The sequence below is a fragment of the Dictyostelium purpureum genome, assembly GCF_000190715.1.
Source record: "Dictyostelium purpureum unplaced genomic scaffold DICPUscaffold_256, whole genome shotgun sequence".
Lineage (NCBI taxonomy): Eukaryota > Evosea > Eumycetozoa > Dictyosteliales > Dictyosteliaceae > Dictyostelium > Dictyostelium purpureum.
This window is the reverse complement of record NW_003519592.1, coordinates 33,673-47,677: the sequence shown is the minus strand read 5'-3', so window position 1 is coordinate 47,677 and position 14,005 is coordinate 33,673. Positions and strand designations below refer to the sequence as shown.

The 14,005-nt window shown below is 23.9% G+C and overlaps 8 protein-coding genes across 8 annotated transcripts; 5 read left to right on the top strand and 3 right to left on the bottom strand.

Annotated features, from left to right (window-relative positions):
* Positions 1-629, top strand: DICPUDRAFT_155647 (uncharacterized protein; the record flags this gene model as incomplete). The annotated part of the gene is made up of 2 exons (XM_003291043.2): positions 1-280; positions 576-629. Coding segments are annotated over 2 exons (334 nt in total), but the record flags the coding sequence as incomplete, so codon positions are not given.
* Positions 630-1,291: 662 nt separating this feature from the next.
* DICPUDRAFT_155646 (uncharacterized protein) lies at positions 1,292-3,488 on the top strand (the record flags this gene model as incomplete). Its single annotated transcript, XM_003291042.1, has 3 exons — positions 1,292-1,460; positions 1,526-2,226; positions 2,301-3,488. 3 exons carry the CDS (start codon positions 1,292-1,294, stop codon positions 3,486-3,488), a joined length of 2,058 nt encoding a protein of 685 aa, XP_003291090.1.
* A 270-nt stretch (positions 3,489-3,758) lies between these two features.
* DICPUDRAFT_38463 (uncharacterized protein) lies at positions 3,759-4,120 on the bottom strand (the record flags this gene model as incomplete). Its single annotated transcript, XM_003291032.1, has 2 exons — positions 3,759-3,890; positions 3,989-4,120. 2 exons carry the CDS (start codon positions 4,118-4,120, stop codon positions 3,759-3,761), a joined length of 264 nt encoding a protein of 87 aa, XP_003291080.1.
* A 617-nt stretch (positions 4,121-4,737) lies between these two features.
* DICPUDRAFT_155644 (uncharacterized protein) lies at positions 4,738-5,418 on the bottom strand (the record flags this gene model as incomplete). The annotated part of the gene is made up of 5 exons (XM_003291031.1): positions 4,738-4,802; positions 4,886-4,942; positions 5,015-5,044; positions 5,118-5,178; positions 5,335-5,418. The coding sequence occupies 5 exons, from the start codon at positions 5,416-5,418 to the stop codon at positions 4,738-4,740; spliced, it is 297 nt and encodes a 98-aa protein (XP_003291079.1).
* Positions 5,419-5,687: 269 nt separating this feature from the next.
* DICPUDRAFT_81777 (uncharacterized protein) lies at positions 5,688-6,836 on the bottom strand (the record flags this gene model as incomplete). The annotated part of the gene is made up of 1 exon (XM_003291030.1): positions 5,688-6,836. The coding sequence occupies one exon, from the start codon at positions 6,834-6,836 to the stop codon at positions 5,688-5,690; it is 1,149 nt and encodes a 382-aa protein (XP_003291078.1).
* Positions 6,837-7,772: 936 nt separating this feature from the next.
* Positions 7,773-9,649, top strand: DICPUDRAFT_89241 (uncharacterized protein; the record flags this gene model as incomplete). The annotated part of the gene is made up of 3 exons (XM_003291041.1): positions 7,773-7,886; positions 8,079-9,427; positions 9,499-9,649. 3 exons carry the CDS (start codon positions 7,773-7,775, stop codon positions 9,647-9,649), a joined length of 1,614 nt encoding a protein of 537 aa, XP_003291089.1.
* Positions 9,650-10,297: 648 nt separating this feature from the next.
* Positions 10,298-12,036, top strand: DICPUDRAFT_49625 (3-methyl-2-oxobutanoate dehydrogenase). The gene is made up of 2 exons (XM_003291040.1): positions 10,298-10,442; positions 10,610-12,036. The coding sequence occupies exons 1-2, from the start codon at positions 10,320-10,322 to the stop codon at positions 11,837-11,839; spliced, it is 1,353 nt and encodes a 450-aa protein (XP_003291088.1). The 5' UTR covers positions 10,298-10,319; the 3' UTR covers positions 11,840-12,036.
* A 422-nt stretch (positions 12,037-12,458) lies between these two features.
* Positions 12,459-14,000, top strand: DICPUDRAFT_89239 (uncharacterized protein; the record flags this gene model as incomplete). Its single annotated transcript, XM_003291039.1, has 2 exons — positions 12,459-12,471; positions 12,568-14,000. The coding sequence occupies 2 exons, from the start codon at positions 12,459-12,461 to the stop codon at positions 13,998-14,000; spliced, it is 1,446 nt and encodes a 481-aa protein (XP_003291087.1).
* Positions 14,001-14,005: the final 5 nt, after the last annotated feature.

Sequence of the window (14,005 nt, the reverse complement as noted above, 5' to 3'; positions counted from 1 at the left end):
GGCCTTGGTCTTGCTTGGCTTGGTGATGGCGGATGGCGATGGGGATTGTGTTGGTCTTGCTTGGTTTGGTGATGGCGATGGCAATGGAGATGGAGATGGGGATGGCGATGGCGATGATGTTGGTCTTGGTCTTGCTTGGCTTGGGGATGGGGATGGGGATGGGGATTGTGTTGGTCTTGCTTGGTATTGTTGTTGTTGTGGTCTTGGTATTCTTGTTAATGCTGGTCCTTCTTGTGAAATGGGAAATGGTCTTGATGTTGGTTCTGATTGTTGTGGGGTTGTTGGTGGTGGTGGGCTATTGTTGTTGTTGCCATGTTTGGTGAAAATAAAAAATAAAAAACAACTATATAAGATAACTACTATTACTAAAAAAAACATTTTGCTTTTTTTTTTTTTTTTTTTTTTTAATTAATATGGCGCCGCCGAAAAAATATACAATTATAAAAATTTTATTACTTACGAAGGTATTTTTTTTTTAATAAAATATGGAATAGATATGTATATAAAATGCAATGAGTATGAAGAGAAAAAAAAAATTAAAAAATTAAAAAATTATAATTTATTAAAAAAAAAAGATAATTAATAAATTAGTTTTTTTAATTTGGCATGAAATAAATTATAAAAATTAAAAAAAAAATAAATTAAAAATTATGTGGGGGCTAAATTTGTTTAATAAAAATTTTTTTTTTAATTAAAATTTTTTAAAAAAAGTGTTTTTAACACAATCAAATTTATTTTCTTAATTTGGTCAATAGATCATATTGTAATTAATTAATAAAAAAGGCAACACTTTGGCTGTGATTGTAATTTAAAAAAAAAAAAAAAAAAAAAAAATAGCCTTTCTTTCCTGATTACAGAGAAAATATTAAAAATAAAATTAAAAAATAAAAAAAAATAAATAAAATCAACATCAAAATAATATGATATGAATTTTAAATGATTATAAAGGTTAATAAAGTAAAATATTAAAAAAAATTAAGTAATTATTAATGATATATATATATATTTAAAATGGGATGAATTAATTTTTTTAAATTTTAAAAAAATAAATAATATAGTTTTAGTTTTTTTTATTTTTTTTATTTTTCAAATATAATGATTTATTTCATTCTTTAAATCCCTAAAGTAAAATGTTGATGATCCAAATTTTTTTTTTATAAAAGCATTTCAGAGGAGGCGCTTTTTTTTTTTTTTTTTTATTTAATTAATTTTTTTTTAATTTTTTTAAAATTTTTTTTTTTGTTTTTGAGTATATTTTTAATTTTTTATATATTATATATTATATAAAAGAATGGCGACATCTATTTTCGAACAATCACCTCCAACACTGATATTTAACTCGACAACTATCGAAGATCAATTAAAATGTAAAATTGATAGTTCAGTCTTAACCCATTCGTATACATCAGCAATTTTCTTTGCAGACAAATTATTAAATTTAGTTCCATTAAATTCTAAAAGTAATACTTCAAATTTAAATTATAAATCATTTAAAAAACACCAATACTGACAATATTTTATATAGAATATATAGAGAATTTATATATACTTTGTAATGCATTATATTGTGATAAACAATATCAAAGATCATCATTTTTAATTCAAAAATATTTAAATCAAAGAAATTTAAAACATCAAGGAGAAGATGAAGCCTTAATAATATTAAAATTAAAATATTTATCAGCAAAATGTAAAATAGAGACCAACGAGTTTGACCAATGCCTACAGATCTTAGATAATAATCATAATAATACAGATAATAATAATGAAGATGGCAGTATAATCAACAACACCAATAACAACATCAATAATAGCAATATAAATGATAATTTAGATGATTATGATGACTATGATGAAGAAAATTATACAGGAAAAGATTTACTTAAATTTTATGTAAATATGAATAAAAGCAATACAGATAATAAAAATGATGAAAATATCAATAATAATAATAATAACAGCAAAAATAATAAAGAAATATTAATAATAAAATCAAACATTGCGTTAATTAAAGGAAAATGTTTTGAAAATATGGATAATTTAAAAAAAGCAAAATTTTGGTATATCAAAGCACTACTTTTAGACTACAACTGTTATGAAGCATTCGAATCACTTACCAAAAGTCATTTATTAACATTCCAAGAGGAAATTCAACTTTTAAAAAAACTCAACTTTCAAGCAGATGATATTTGGTTAAAAGAAATTTACGCACTTTCACTTAAAAAAGTAATTATTATATATTTATATACTAAACTCTCTATTAACTATACTAACTATTTCTTTTAAAACTTTAATTATAGTATGATAACCCAAATTTTACATCACATTATAACTATATAGAATTGTACGATAACTCATTAAATAACAATGATAATAATAATAATAATAATAACTCAACCAACACATCTACAAAAACAAATAATTCAAATAATAGTTTATTAAAAATAAATGATATTAGAAATAAACTAATAAATTGTAATGATATTTTAACAATGATTTCAGAATATTATTTTTATAAACAACAATTTCAAGAAAGTTATTCAATTACAAAGAAAATTTTAAAAGAAGATAAATATTATAATAATAGTACTTGCATTATGGTATTAATATCATCACTATTTGAACTACAATTAACCAACGAACTATATTACACATGCCATCAATTAATAGATAGCTTTTCACAAAACTCCTCCATCTCTTGGTACGGTATTGCATGCTATTATCAGTTAATTCAAAACTCTGATCTCACTCAAAAATTCTTTACCAAGGCCACAACATTAAATAGTCGTATTGGTGCTTTTTGGCTAGGTTTCGGTCACTTTTTCGCAACTAAAGGTGAGCACGATCAAGCAATGGCTGCCTATAGAACATCATCAAGATTATTAACAGGTTGTCATTTACCATTACTTTGTATTGGTATGGAGTTAATCCGTGTCCATAATTTAAATTTAGCATCTCAATACATCCTTCAAGCCAAAGATATCTGTCCCTATGATCCAATGACATTTAATGAATTGGGTATTATAGAATATAAAAACTCTCAATTTGAAGAAGCTATCAAACTTTTCGAAATGGCTTTAGAAATCAGTAAAATCAAAAATAATAATAATAATCAATTAAATTATAGTTTTAATAGTAATGGTAATATAAATAACAATAATAGATTTAAACTCAATAATAATGAAAAAAAGAAATCAATGGTAATGATGTCATATATGGAGTCATGGGAACCAACAGTTTACAATTTGGCCCATTGCTACAGGAAATTGCGTAGATATGACTTGGCTCTTCACTATTATAATATGTCTTTATCTTTAATCCCAAACAATCCCTCGACTTTTACCGCTCTGGGTTTCTGTTATCATCTTCAAGGCAGTTTTGATGAAGCTATAGACTACTATCACCAAAGTCTTTCAATAAGAGATGACACCTTTACAAATGTACTTTTACATAAAGCTTTATCTTTATCGATTTTAAATTATGATTAATCTTTTAATAATAACAATAAAATTAATCTATTACAAAAATTTCTTTTATTTTTCTTTTTTTTTTTCTCGTCTTTTAATTTTAATTTTAAAATCTATTGATATTAATCTACAATTTATCCTTTTGATCTAAATTTTTACCTGTGATCTGTATTTTGTAAATTTTATAAAGAAATAAAACTTAAAGAGACTGCTTTTTATGTTTTGTTTTGTTTTGTTTTGTTTTTATTATTTTATTTTTTTATTTTATTTATTTTAGTGTTTTTTTTAATTTTACATTTTAACCATTCTGTAACATTCATCACAAACTCTAACTGGAACAAAATTAAAACCTAATTGTGGGATTTTAGCTTCGTTTGATGAACATTTATTACAAAAAATTAAACCACATCTTCTACAATGATGCTATAATGATTAGGTTTGATGTGTATGTTAATAAAAATGATTCGTTTATTTGTAATTTATTTTGTTTTATCTGTAGAATGAATATATAAAATACCTACTCTTCTATTTAATATTGTGAAATTAGTTTTGCATTTATGACAACATGGGCATGCTGCATCGTCGACCCATTTTGGCTTTGAATTGGTGAAAACTGGATCTGGTTTAAATGATGAATCTTCTTCGTAGTCCATTTTTTATATGATATATATATGTGTAGGTGTGTGTGTTTAAAGATATTAAACTATTTTTAAAAAAACTTTAGATAAATTTATATGTAAACTTTTTTTTAAAAAAAAGATTTTAATTTAATGTGTGTGGTTGGGAGTGTTAAAAAATGTTTTAAATTATTTATATACAACCAAAATAAAAATAAAAAAAATTATCTTTTACGTATTGCTGAGAATAAAAAATTTTAAAAAAATAAAAAAAAAAAGTTAAAAAATAAATAAAAAAAATTTTAAAAAAATAAAAAAAAAAAAAATAGTTTTTAAAAAAATATCTATGATGTAGCAGTTGGGCAACCCTTTATATTATTATCATTATTGTTTCATTTGCCACCCTATGGAGTTTTTGATCAACTTGTTTTTTTGAATAAGATTCTAATTTTTATTCCAAATAAAATTTATCTTCCAATAAATAGATTTCTAATTATAAAGCTAGATTGAAGGTTGAATTATTTTATTAATTATTTGTAATTAATAAAAAAAAAAAAAAAAAAAAGGTTTTTCTTTTTGTTTTCTTTTTGGTTTTATTTTTATTTTTTTGGTTTTTTTTTTATCTTTTTTATTTTTTTTTTCTTATATTTTTATTAGAATGAACCACCAGTTTGTTGAAGAACTACATCAATAGCATCATCATTATCCATATCTAAAGCTAAATTTTGTTAAGTTTTGGTTATATTAGCAAAATGAGATTTAATTTTGTTTGTTATATAAACATATTTAAGTAATATTTACAAATTGGAGTGGCATCATCTTTAACACGTTGACCATCAAATAAGAAACGAACTGAACCTATAGTTGTTTGAAAAATTAGTATGTGAAATAATTTGTTTAATGATTATGTTTTGATTATATCAAACATACCTTGTTGAAGACCTTGTCTTTGACAATAAGCTAAATTAATTAGAAGAATTATTAATACCTTTTTTCTTATCATCCCAATACTAATATATGTTATAAATCTTACCATCCATTAATTTTTTAAGTGGAGTAGTTCTTTTGATTTTGAAGAAAATTTCAGCGCCATTCTATTTTTAGTTTTTTTTATTTTTATTTTTATTTTTTTGTGTATTATTTTTTATTTGTATTTGTATTTGTATTTGAATTTGTGTTTGAATAGTATAATATTATTAATATAATTAATATACAGATATTTCTTGAATTTAGGAGGGAATGTTACTTACAGCACTTTTAACTTTTAAGTTGATATGATTATCTTCTGGTTTAACATCTGGGGCATCATTGTTTTCTTCTTTGGTATTTTCCATTTTATTTATTTGTTTTTATGTTAAGTTATATTAAAATGTATGGATGTAAATGAATTACGAATTTTATTAAAAATAAATAAATTTTAAATAAAAAATTTTAAAAAATTGAAAAAAATAAAAAAAAAAAAAATAAAAAAATTGAAAAAAAATAAAAAAAAATAAAATAAAAATAAATTAATTTCGTTTAAACTTAAAATTAATTTATTTGAAATAATTAATTTTGATTTAATTATGATTTAATTTGATTTTGATTTTGATTTTATTTAGGTTTATCCTCTTTTAAAGAATTTTTTCTTTTTTAATTTTTTCTTTGATACTGCGTCAGTTGGAGTTGTGGTATTGTTTACATTTTCATTGGTTACAGAGCTGATATTTTCTGAACTGTCATTATTTACTTGAGTATTCTCTATTATTATATTTCCATCATTATCAAATCTTTCTATGCTTAATATTGAGAAATTAATATTATTATTATTATTATTATTATTATTATTTTGATTATTTTGATTATTATTTTGATTTAAATAATTTTTATAAATATTATGTACATGGGTGTTGGTGCTAAAGTGTTTATGCTTTGTATTATAGTTTGAATGAGGTATTATATAATTGGGGTTGTCATCTATAATATTGTATACAATAGCTTTTGGATAATAAGGGAATAAATAAACACCAGATTCGTTATATTCCTCCTTTTCTTCCTTTTCTTCCTTTTCTTCTTTTTCTTTATTTTCCTCTTTACCTTTTTTTTCTTCATTTTCTTCTTTTTCTTTATTTTCTTCATTTCCACGATTTTCTTCATTATCTTCTTTTCCTTTTTCTTCTTTTTGTTCGTCACCTTCTTTTTTACTATCATCATTGGTGAAATCGTTCTTATAAGAATATTCGTAAATTTGGTCAAATAAAGGTTTCTTTAAATGTAAATCCAAATGATCATATTGTGATAACATTATATCTGTACATTTCTTATCTATATATTCAACATTTGTGCAACTGTTGTTTTTTTTTTCTTTTTCATTATTACAATATACTATTTGGCCCTTTTTATCAGAATATTTAATTTTTTGAAACTGATTTAAGTCTTCAATTGTCACAACTGATTGCTTTAACATTTCTAAATGGTTCTTTTTCACTTTTTCATTTTCATCACTTGATTTATTTCTTCCTCTAATTGTATTTATATATTTTGATGTTTTTCTTCTTTTTAAAATTTCTGATTCTAAACATTCATTTTCTTCAATGTTTAAATATTCTTTTCTTTTCTTTTCTATATCGTTGAATTTGTTAATTTGCAATTCATAGGTAAAGAATGTATCTAATGGTTTTTTTGATGATCTGAATAACTTTACTATATCACTTGAGAATGTACTATTATCATTATTATTATTATTTATAATAACAAATTCAAAATCTGTCATTATTACCGTAATATATTATCGTTTTTGAAAAAAAAAAAAATAAAAAAAATAAAAAAATTAATTCAAAAAATTTAAAATTTTTTAAAAAAAGAATTATTTTAAATATTTTATAATTAAAATATATATATGGATATAATTGGTTAATAATTAAATTCAAACCAAACTTTTTCTTGAAAATAATATTTCAGAGGTTGGCTGTGATTAATATATGTATATAGTTTTATCATAATCTAGATATCTCACCCATATTTGGTTTTGTGTTCATTCATTTTTTTTTTTTAATAAAGGTTAATATTCAACATTTATATAAATTGATAGTTAAAAAAAAAAAAATATTCAAAGCCATATATGGTGGAAAATTTATTTTAAATTTTATAATTATAATTTATATTTTGATCAAAATATTTAGAAAATAAATTATTTGAAATTAGATTTTATTTTAAAAGAAAATTTGCAAAAATAAATATATTTACTAAATGTAAATAATAAAAACCATAAAAAATAAGATTGTTAAATAAAAAAAATTCGATGTCTGTTATAAAAAATATATTTATTTTATTTTTTTTCATTTTTTCAAAAATTTAAATTTTTTCCTTGATGTGCAGCCCCTCCAAAATATTTAAAAGTAAAAAAAATAATATTAATTTCATAAAAAGGATAATTTTTTTGTTATTTTCGTTTGTGGTGGGGGGGGTATAATTGAATATATTTATTTTTAACGTATACGAAAAAAGAAATAAAAGAGTTTATAATTTCCTTGGGGTTATTAATTTAAATAAGATAATATCTATAAATAAATGAATAAACTTGCAAATATAAGAATAAAAAAACTATATTTTGTTTTGTTTTGTTTTCTATTCATTCCTTTTTTAAAAAAAAAAAATCCCAAATTGATATGATAATATAATAATTAATCATATAAAAAATAAATATAAAATGGAAATACCAGATACAGAATCACATAACATAAAAATAAATAATCAAGATAATAATAATAATAATAATAATAATAATAATAATAATAATAATAATAATAATAATAATAATAATGTACTTAATATAAATTTTGATATGGATAAAATTAATTGTATTAGTGGTAGTTTAATTACTTCACCATTAACCCCAATAATATCTTCATCAAACACCTCATTTCTTTTCTCTCCAATAAGCAATAATAATAGCTTTTTAAATAACACATCATTTAATAGTAGCCCAATAATGTTTAACCCAAACACCCCAAAGCCCAATAGCAACAATAGTATAGTTAGTAATCCAATAACCTCATCAACCTCTTCATCAAAAAAAAACCAAACAAAAAAGAAAAGAAGAAATCCATTTATAGGCCCATCATCAAACAAAACAAAAGCCAATTTTCCAGAATTTCCCTCATGGACATATGGAAAAAATTTTTGTGAAGGTGGTATAGCAATAAAAAATAGAAATCAGCTATTTAATTTTGACACCGAAACAATGAACAATATAGAAAATAAAGAAAATAATAGTATTAATAATAATAAAATTGAAAATAATGAATTATTAACTAATCGTAAAAAAACAAATAATTCAATATTTTTTGAAAACATTCAAAGCGATGATGAAGATTGTAAAGAAGATAAGAATCGTTTTTTAAATTCAAACCGCTTTGAAGATATGGAATATGATGAAGATGATGATGAAGATGACGAAGATGATGAAGTTGATGGAGAAGAAAAGAAAAAGTTTGAATGGTCAATCGATATGCTCGCCACTATAATGCCTGTAAATATAACGTTAGATGTTGATAATCAACAAAACTTTTGCTGTAGCGAGGACGAATATGACAATTCAACTGAAATGTACGAGTTTAAAAAATGGAAGATTGAAGATGAAAAGCAATCAAACGAATATTTCAGTAGACCAACAATTTTCCCACATGCTAAATATAATCAAAATAATAATAATAATAATAACTATCATCAAAATAACTCTTTTCTCTTTAAATCACGTATAAACCAAGATAATACCAATATTCACAATAGTAGTAACAACAGCAATCTTAGTGGACTCAAAAGAAAATCAACTAGTAGTGATAACAATGGAAACAGTGAGGATGATACATATTCACTAGAAAAGGATCAAACTGGGGTCTCGGTATTTGTAGATGATGGGTTAATAGATAATATTAATCTCAGTAGCGTTAGTAGTATTAATACAACAGGTATTTCATTTGGCAGGCCAACTGTGTTCCATACACCAATGTCAACACCTACACGTCCAGGTACTTTACTTTTTAACAGTAACCAAAAATCATTATCAAATAGCAGTTGTAGTGTAGCAAAAAGGTTCCCAAATAAACCAATTTTTTCAACCGATTCAGATGATCTTTTGGTTAGTCCAATTTGTTTAAATAAAAATCTCAATAATAATAACAATCATTATATAAAAAATAATGACACTGCCCTAACCAAAATTGAAGAGCAAGAACAACAACATATATTTTTAACACCTCAAACCCCAATTAACAAGACTCCAACTAATTCGAAAATGAAATCAAAATATAATTTCCATATAAATGATCCATTAATCCTACCAGATATTTCACCCATTAAAATGTAAGTAGTGTTATCTAAAAAAAATATTTTTAAATTGTTTATAAACTAATAAAATTTTATTTTTAATACAGAAAACCAAATAACAGCAATAATAGCAATATTAATAATCCTGCACCAAATAATAATAATAATAATAATAATAATAATAATAATAATAATAATAATAATAACTCACCACCATCTTCTCCATCTAAAACCCCTATTGTAAAATTTAGATTATAAATTACCCATTAACTCAAAACACAATAATTAGTAACGATTTATTTTAATTAATTTTTAAAAATAATAATAAAAAATAAAAAAGTATTATGTAAATAAAATAAATAATATTAAAACTTTTAAAAAATTAAACATATAAAAATTTTTATTTATTTGTTTTAAACAACAATATAGTTTTATATCTTAACCCCACCCCACTAATAATACCTATTTTTCATAATCGAATAAAAAACCATAATTATTATTTATTTTTCAGAACTATCTTTAAATCTTTATTTTTTTTTTGATAAAATAATTTCGTAAACATTTTATAATTGTTCATACATAGAAATAAATATAATTATTTATTTCTAATTTATTTATTTTATTTTATTTTTTTTTTAATTTTTTTTTTTTCTTTTTTTTATTTTTATTTTTTATTTTTTTTTATTTTTTCTTTTTTTTTTTTTTTTTTCAAAAAAACTATTATTTTTTTTTATTTTTTTTTTTTTTTGGATATTTTTTTTCATATTGGATTTGGGAAATTTCGTTTTGATTGATTAAACAAATATTTTTTTATTTATTAAAACTATTATTGTTTATATAATATTATAATAAAATTAAAATAATTTATTAATATTTTATTTTATTTTTTTTGTTTAATAATAGACGAATTAAAAGAAAAAATTAAAAGATGATTAGTCAAACATCAAGAGTTTTATTAAATCTAAGCAAAAACAATGGATTAAAAAGAGTTGCTTCAAATTATTTAAATAGATCAGTTGTTTCAACTTCATCAAAAACTAACGGTATTAGAGTATGTGGTTTTTTCTAATAAATATAGCAAAAAAAAAAAAAAAGAAATATTTTTTAGATATCATAATTTAAAAAAAAAACGAATTACCATTTATATTAATTTTAACTTTATTTTTTATAAAAACAACAATAATAATTATAAAACAAACCCATCAAATAAAAAAAAAGAGTTTTTCAAGCAAAGTTAATGAAATTAAAGAAGAAAAAGAAAACTTTCAATATACCAATAATTTAGAAGTTCAAGAATTAAAACATTATATACCATGTTACACTATCATGAATCAAGAAGGTATTGTACAATCACCAGAACAAGACCCAAATTTTAGCAAAGAAGAAGTCGTTAAAATGTACAGCACTATGGTAACATTAAGTGTTATGGATTCAGTTCTTTACGATGTACAAAGACAAGGTAGAATTTCATTTTACATGACATCATTTGGTGAAGAAGCTATTCATGTTGGATCAGCAGCAGCTTTGGAAATGAGCGACACAATTTTTGCACAATACAGAGAAACTGGTGTTTTCATGTGGAGAGGTTTTACAATTGCCGATATCATCAATCAATGTTGCACCAACGAGCATGATTTAGGTAAAGGTAGACAAATGCCAATGCATTTCGGTTCAAAGAAAATTAATTTACAAACTATTTCATCACCATTAACTACCCAATTACCACAAGCCGTCGGTAGTTCATATGCTCAAAAATTAGCTGGTGAAAAGAGTTGCACTATTGTTTATTTTGGTGAAGGTGCTGCTTCAGAAGGTGATTTCCATGCCGCCATGAATTTTGCATCTGCTCTTTCAACCCCAACTATCTTCTTTTGTCGTAACAATAAATGGGCTATCTCAACACCATCCAAAGAACAATATAAAGGTGATGGTATCGCTGGTCGTGGTCCAAATGGTTATGGTATGAAAACTATTCGTGTAGATGGTAACGATATTTGGGCTGTATACAACGCCACCAAACTCGCTCGTAAGATCACCGTCGAAGAACAACGTCCAGTTCTCATCGAAGCTATGACTTATCGTGTTGGTCATCACTCTACCTCTGATGACTCTTCACGTTATCGTACCGTCGAAGAAATCAATCATTGGAAGGAAGGTAAAAATCCAATCACTCGTTTAAGAAACTATATGGACCGTAAAGGCTGGTGGAGTGATGCTCAAGAAAAAGAACTCATCACTGAAGCTCGTCAAACTGTTCGTGACTCACTCGTTGTCGCTGAAAAACAATTCAAACCATCCATTTCTGAAATTTTCACTGATGTTTATCACACACCAACTCCAAATCTTATTGAACAACAACAAGAATTATTAGAACACTTAAGACTTTATCCAGATGAATATCCATTAAATCAATATTTGGACTCTGATAAAATTCTTAAAAATAATTAAATAGTAAATAATCAATAATAATAATAATATCAATAATAATATACCATATCAAATTTAATCAACTTTAATCAATTCAAAATTTTATTAAATAACTTTATTAATTTTAATTTATTTAAATTCAATTTCAAATAATTATAACATTAAATTATATAATTAAAAAATTATAAATAAATAAAAAAAAAAAAAAAAGGTCGAATAAAAATATTAAATCATAAACTCGAAATACTTAAAACCATATTTATAAATTAGGATTGTTGAACTTTAATAAGTGATAAATTGAGTTTGGCAATTGTGTTGCTTTTTGAGTCAAAAGAGAGCGAAAATCGTTGTTTTCAATATAAACAAATAAGCATGGTGAATGCTTCGTCATAAAAAAATTTTTATTTTTTTTTATTTTTTTTTTATTTTTATTTTTTTTATTTTTATTTTTTTTTTTGAAAATTATTTTTATTTTTATAATTATAAATTTATTATCCCTATTATAAAAAAAAAAATATAAGATATAAATAATATATTAAATAAATGAAAATATAATAGGCAATAATGATAATTAATAATAAGTTTTTTGTTTGTATTATTATATTTTCGCTATTTTTAAATATTTTTGTTCATGCAAACGATGAATCAAATTGGTATGTATTATTATATCTGATAATATTCATAATAATCTCAATTTATAAAACTCATTCATTGTTTATTAACAATTTGGTTTTTATTGCACATTATAGAAAATTTTATGAAAATTGGTGATGAAAATTTCCAAAAAGGAAAATATGATATAGCTATCGAAAACTATTCAAATGCCATAGATTTAATTGGGTCAGATATCACACACAAGAATTATGCATCATTATTATTTAAAAGAGCTGGTATTTATAATTCACGTGGAAAGAATATTTTAGCATTAAGCGATTTAAACAGAGCCATCGAAGTCAATCCAGAAAATATTCATGCATTAATTAAGAGAGGCAAGATTTTATCATCGTTAGGACGTTTCGAAGATGCAATTGACCAATACAAGAAGATTTTAAAGATCAGACCAGATTATGCACAAGCAAAACAATTATTAGAAAAGGTTAAAAAAGCAGAGTCTCAATTAGATAAAGCACGTGATTTAATTAAAATCGATAAAAACTATAAAGAAGCACTACCACTTTTACAAGAAATTTTAAATACCGTTAGCGACCTCAAAGAAGCACGTTTAATGGCCATCGAATGTTTCTACCATAACGGTGACAATAGAAGAGTTTTGGATGAAACTATGTCCATTCTTAAAGCTGAACCATCCTCTGTTAAAGCTTTATATTGGAGAGGCAGAACTTTCTTTTCAATGGGTGAAAAAGAAGTTGCATTAAAATTCTTAAGGGAAGCACTTAAATTTAGTCCAGATGATAACGATTGTAGAGAAATGTTAAAAACCATCACAAGATTCGAAAAAGCAACAGGTAACGCAAATGAATTATTCAACCAAAATAAATATCAAGAATCTTTAAATCAAGCAGATATAGCACTCGAAATAGAACCAAATAGTAATGTTTATTCCACTCCACTTTATCTCTTAAAATGTAGAGCACTCTTAAAGTTAAAGAAATCCAAAGAATCAATTGAAGCTTGTGACAAGGCAATCGAATTGGATGATTCAAATGGCGACGCATACTTCCATAGAGGTGAAGCTTTTATGTTTGAAGATGATTATCAAAAAGCCTTAAACGATTACAATAAAGCAAGAGAATTCAAACCAAATGACCAACAGGTGCATGAAGGTATTAGAAGAGCTCAAAAAGCACAAAAAATGGAAAAGAGAAAAGATTATTACAAGATTTTAGGTATACCAAAAACTGCCTCTAATGAAGAGGTTAAAAAAGCTTTCAAAAAATTAGCTATCAAGAACCATCCAGATAAGAGTAAACATGAAGATAAAGAAAAGGCTGAAAAAATGTATATGGAAATTAATGAAGCCTACGAAGCTTTGAAGGATGAAGAAAAACGTAGACGTTATGATATGGGTGAAGATCTCAATGACCCAATGGGTGGAGGTGGTGGCGGTGGCTTCCAAGGTTTCCACGGTGGTTTCCCAGGTGGCTTCAATTTCCAAGGCTTCCAAGGTTTCCAACAAGGTGGCGGTGGTGGTGGCGGCGGTTTCCAATTCCATTTCCGTTAATTTCC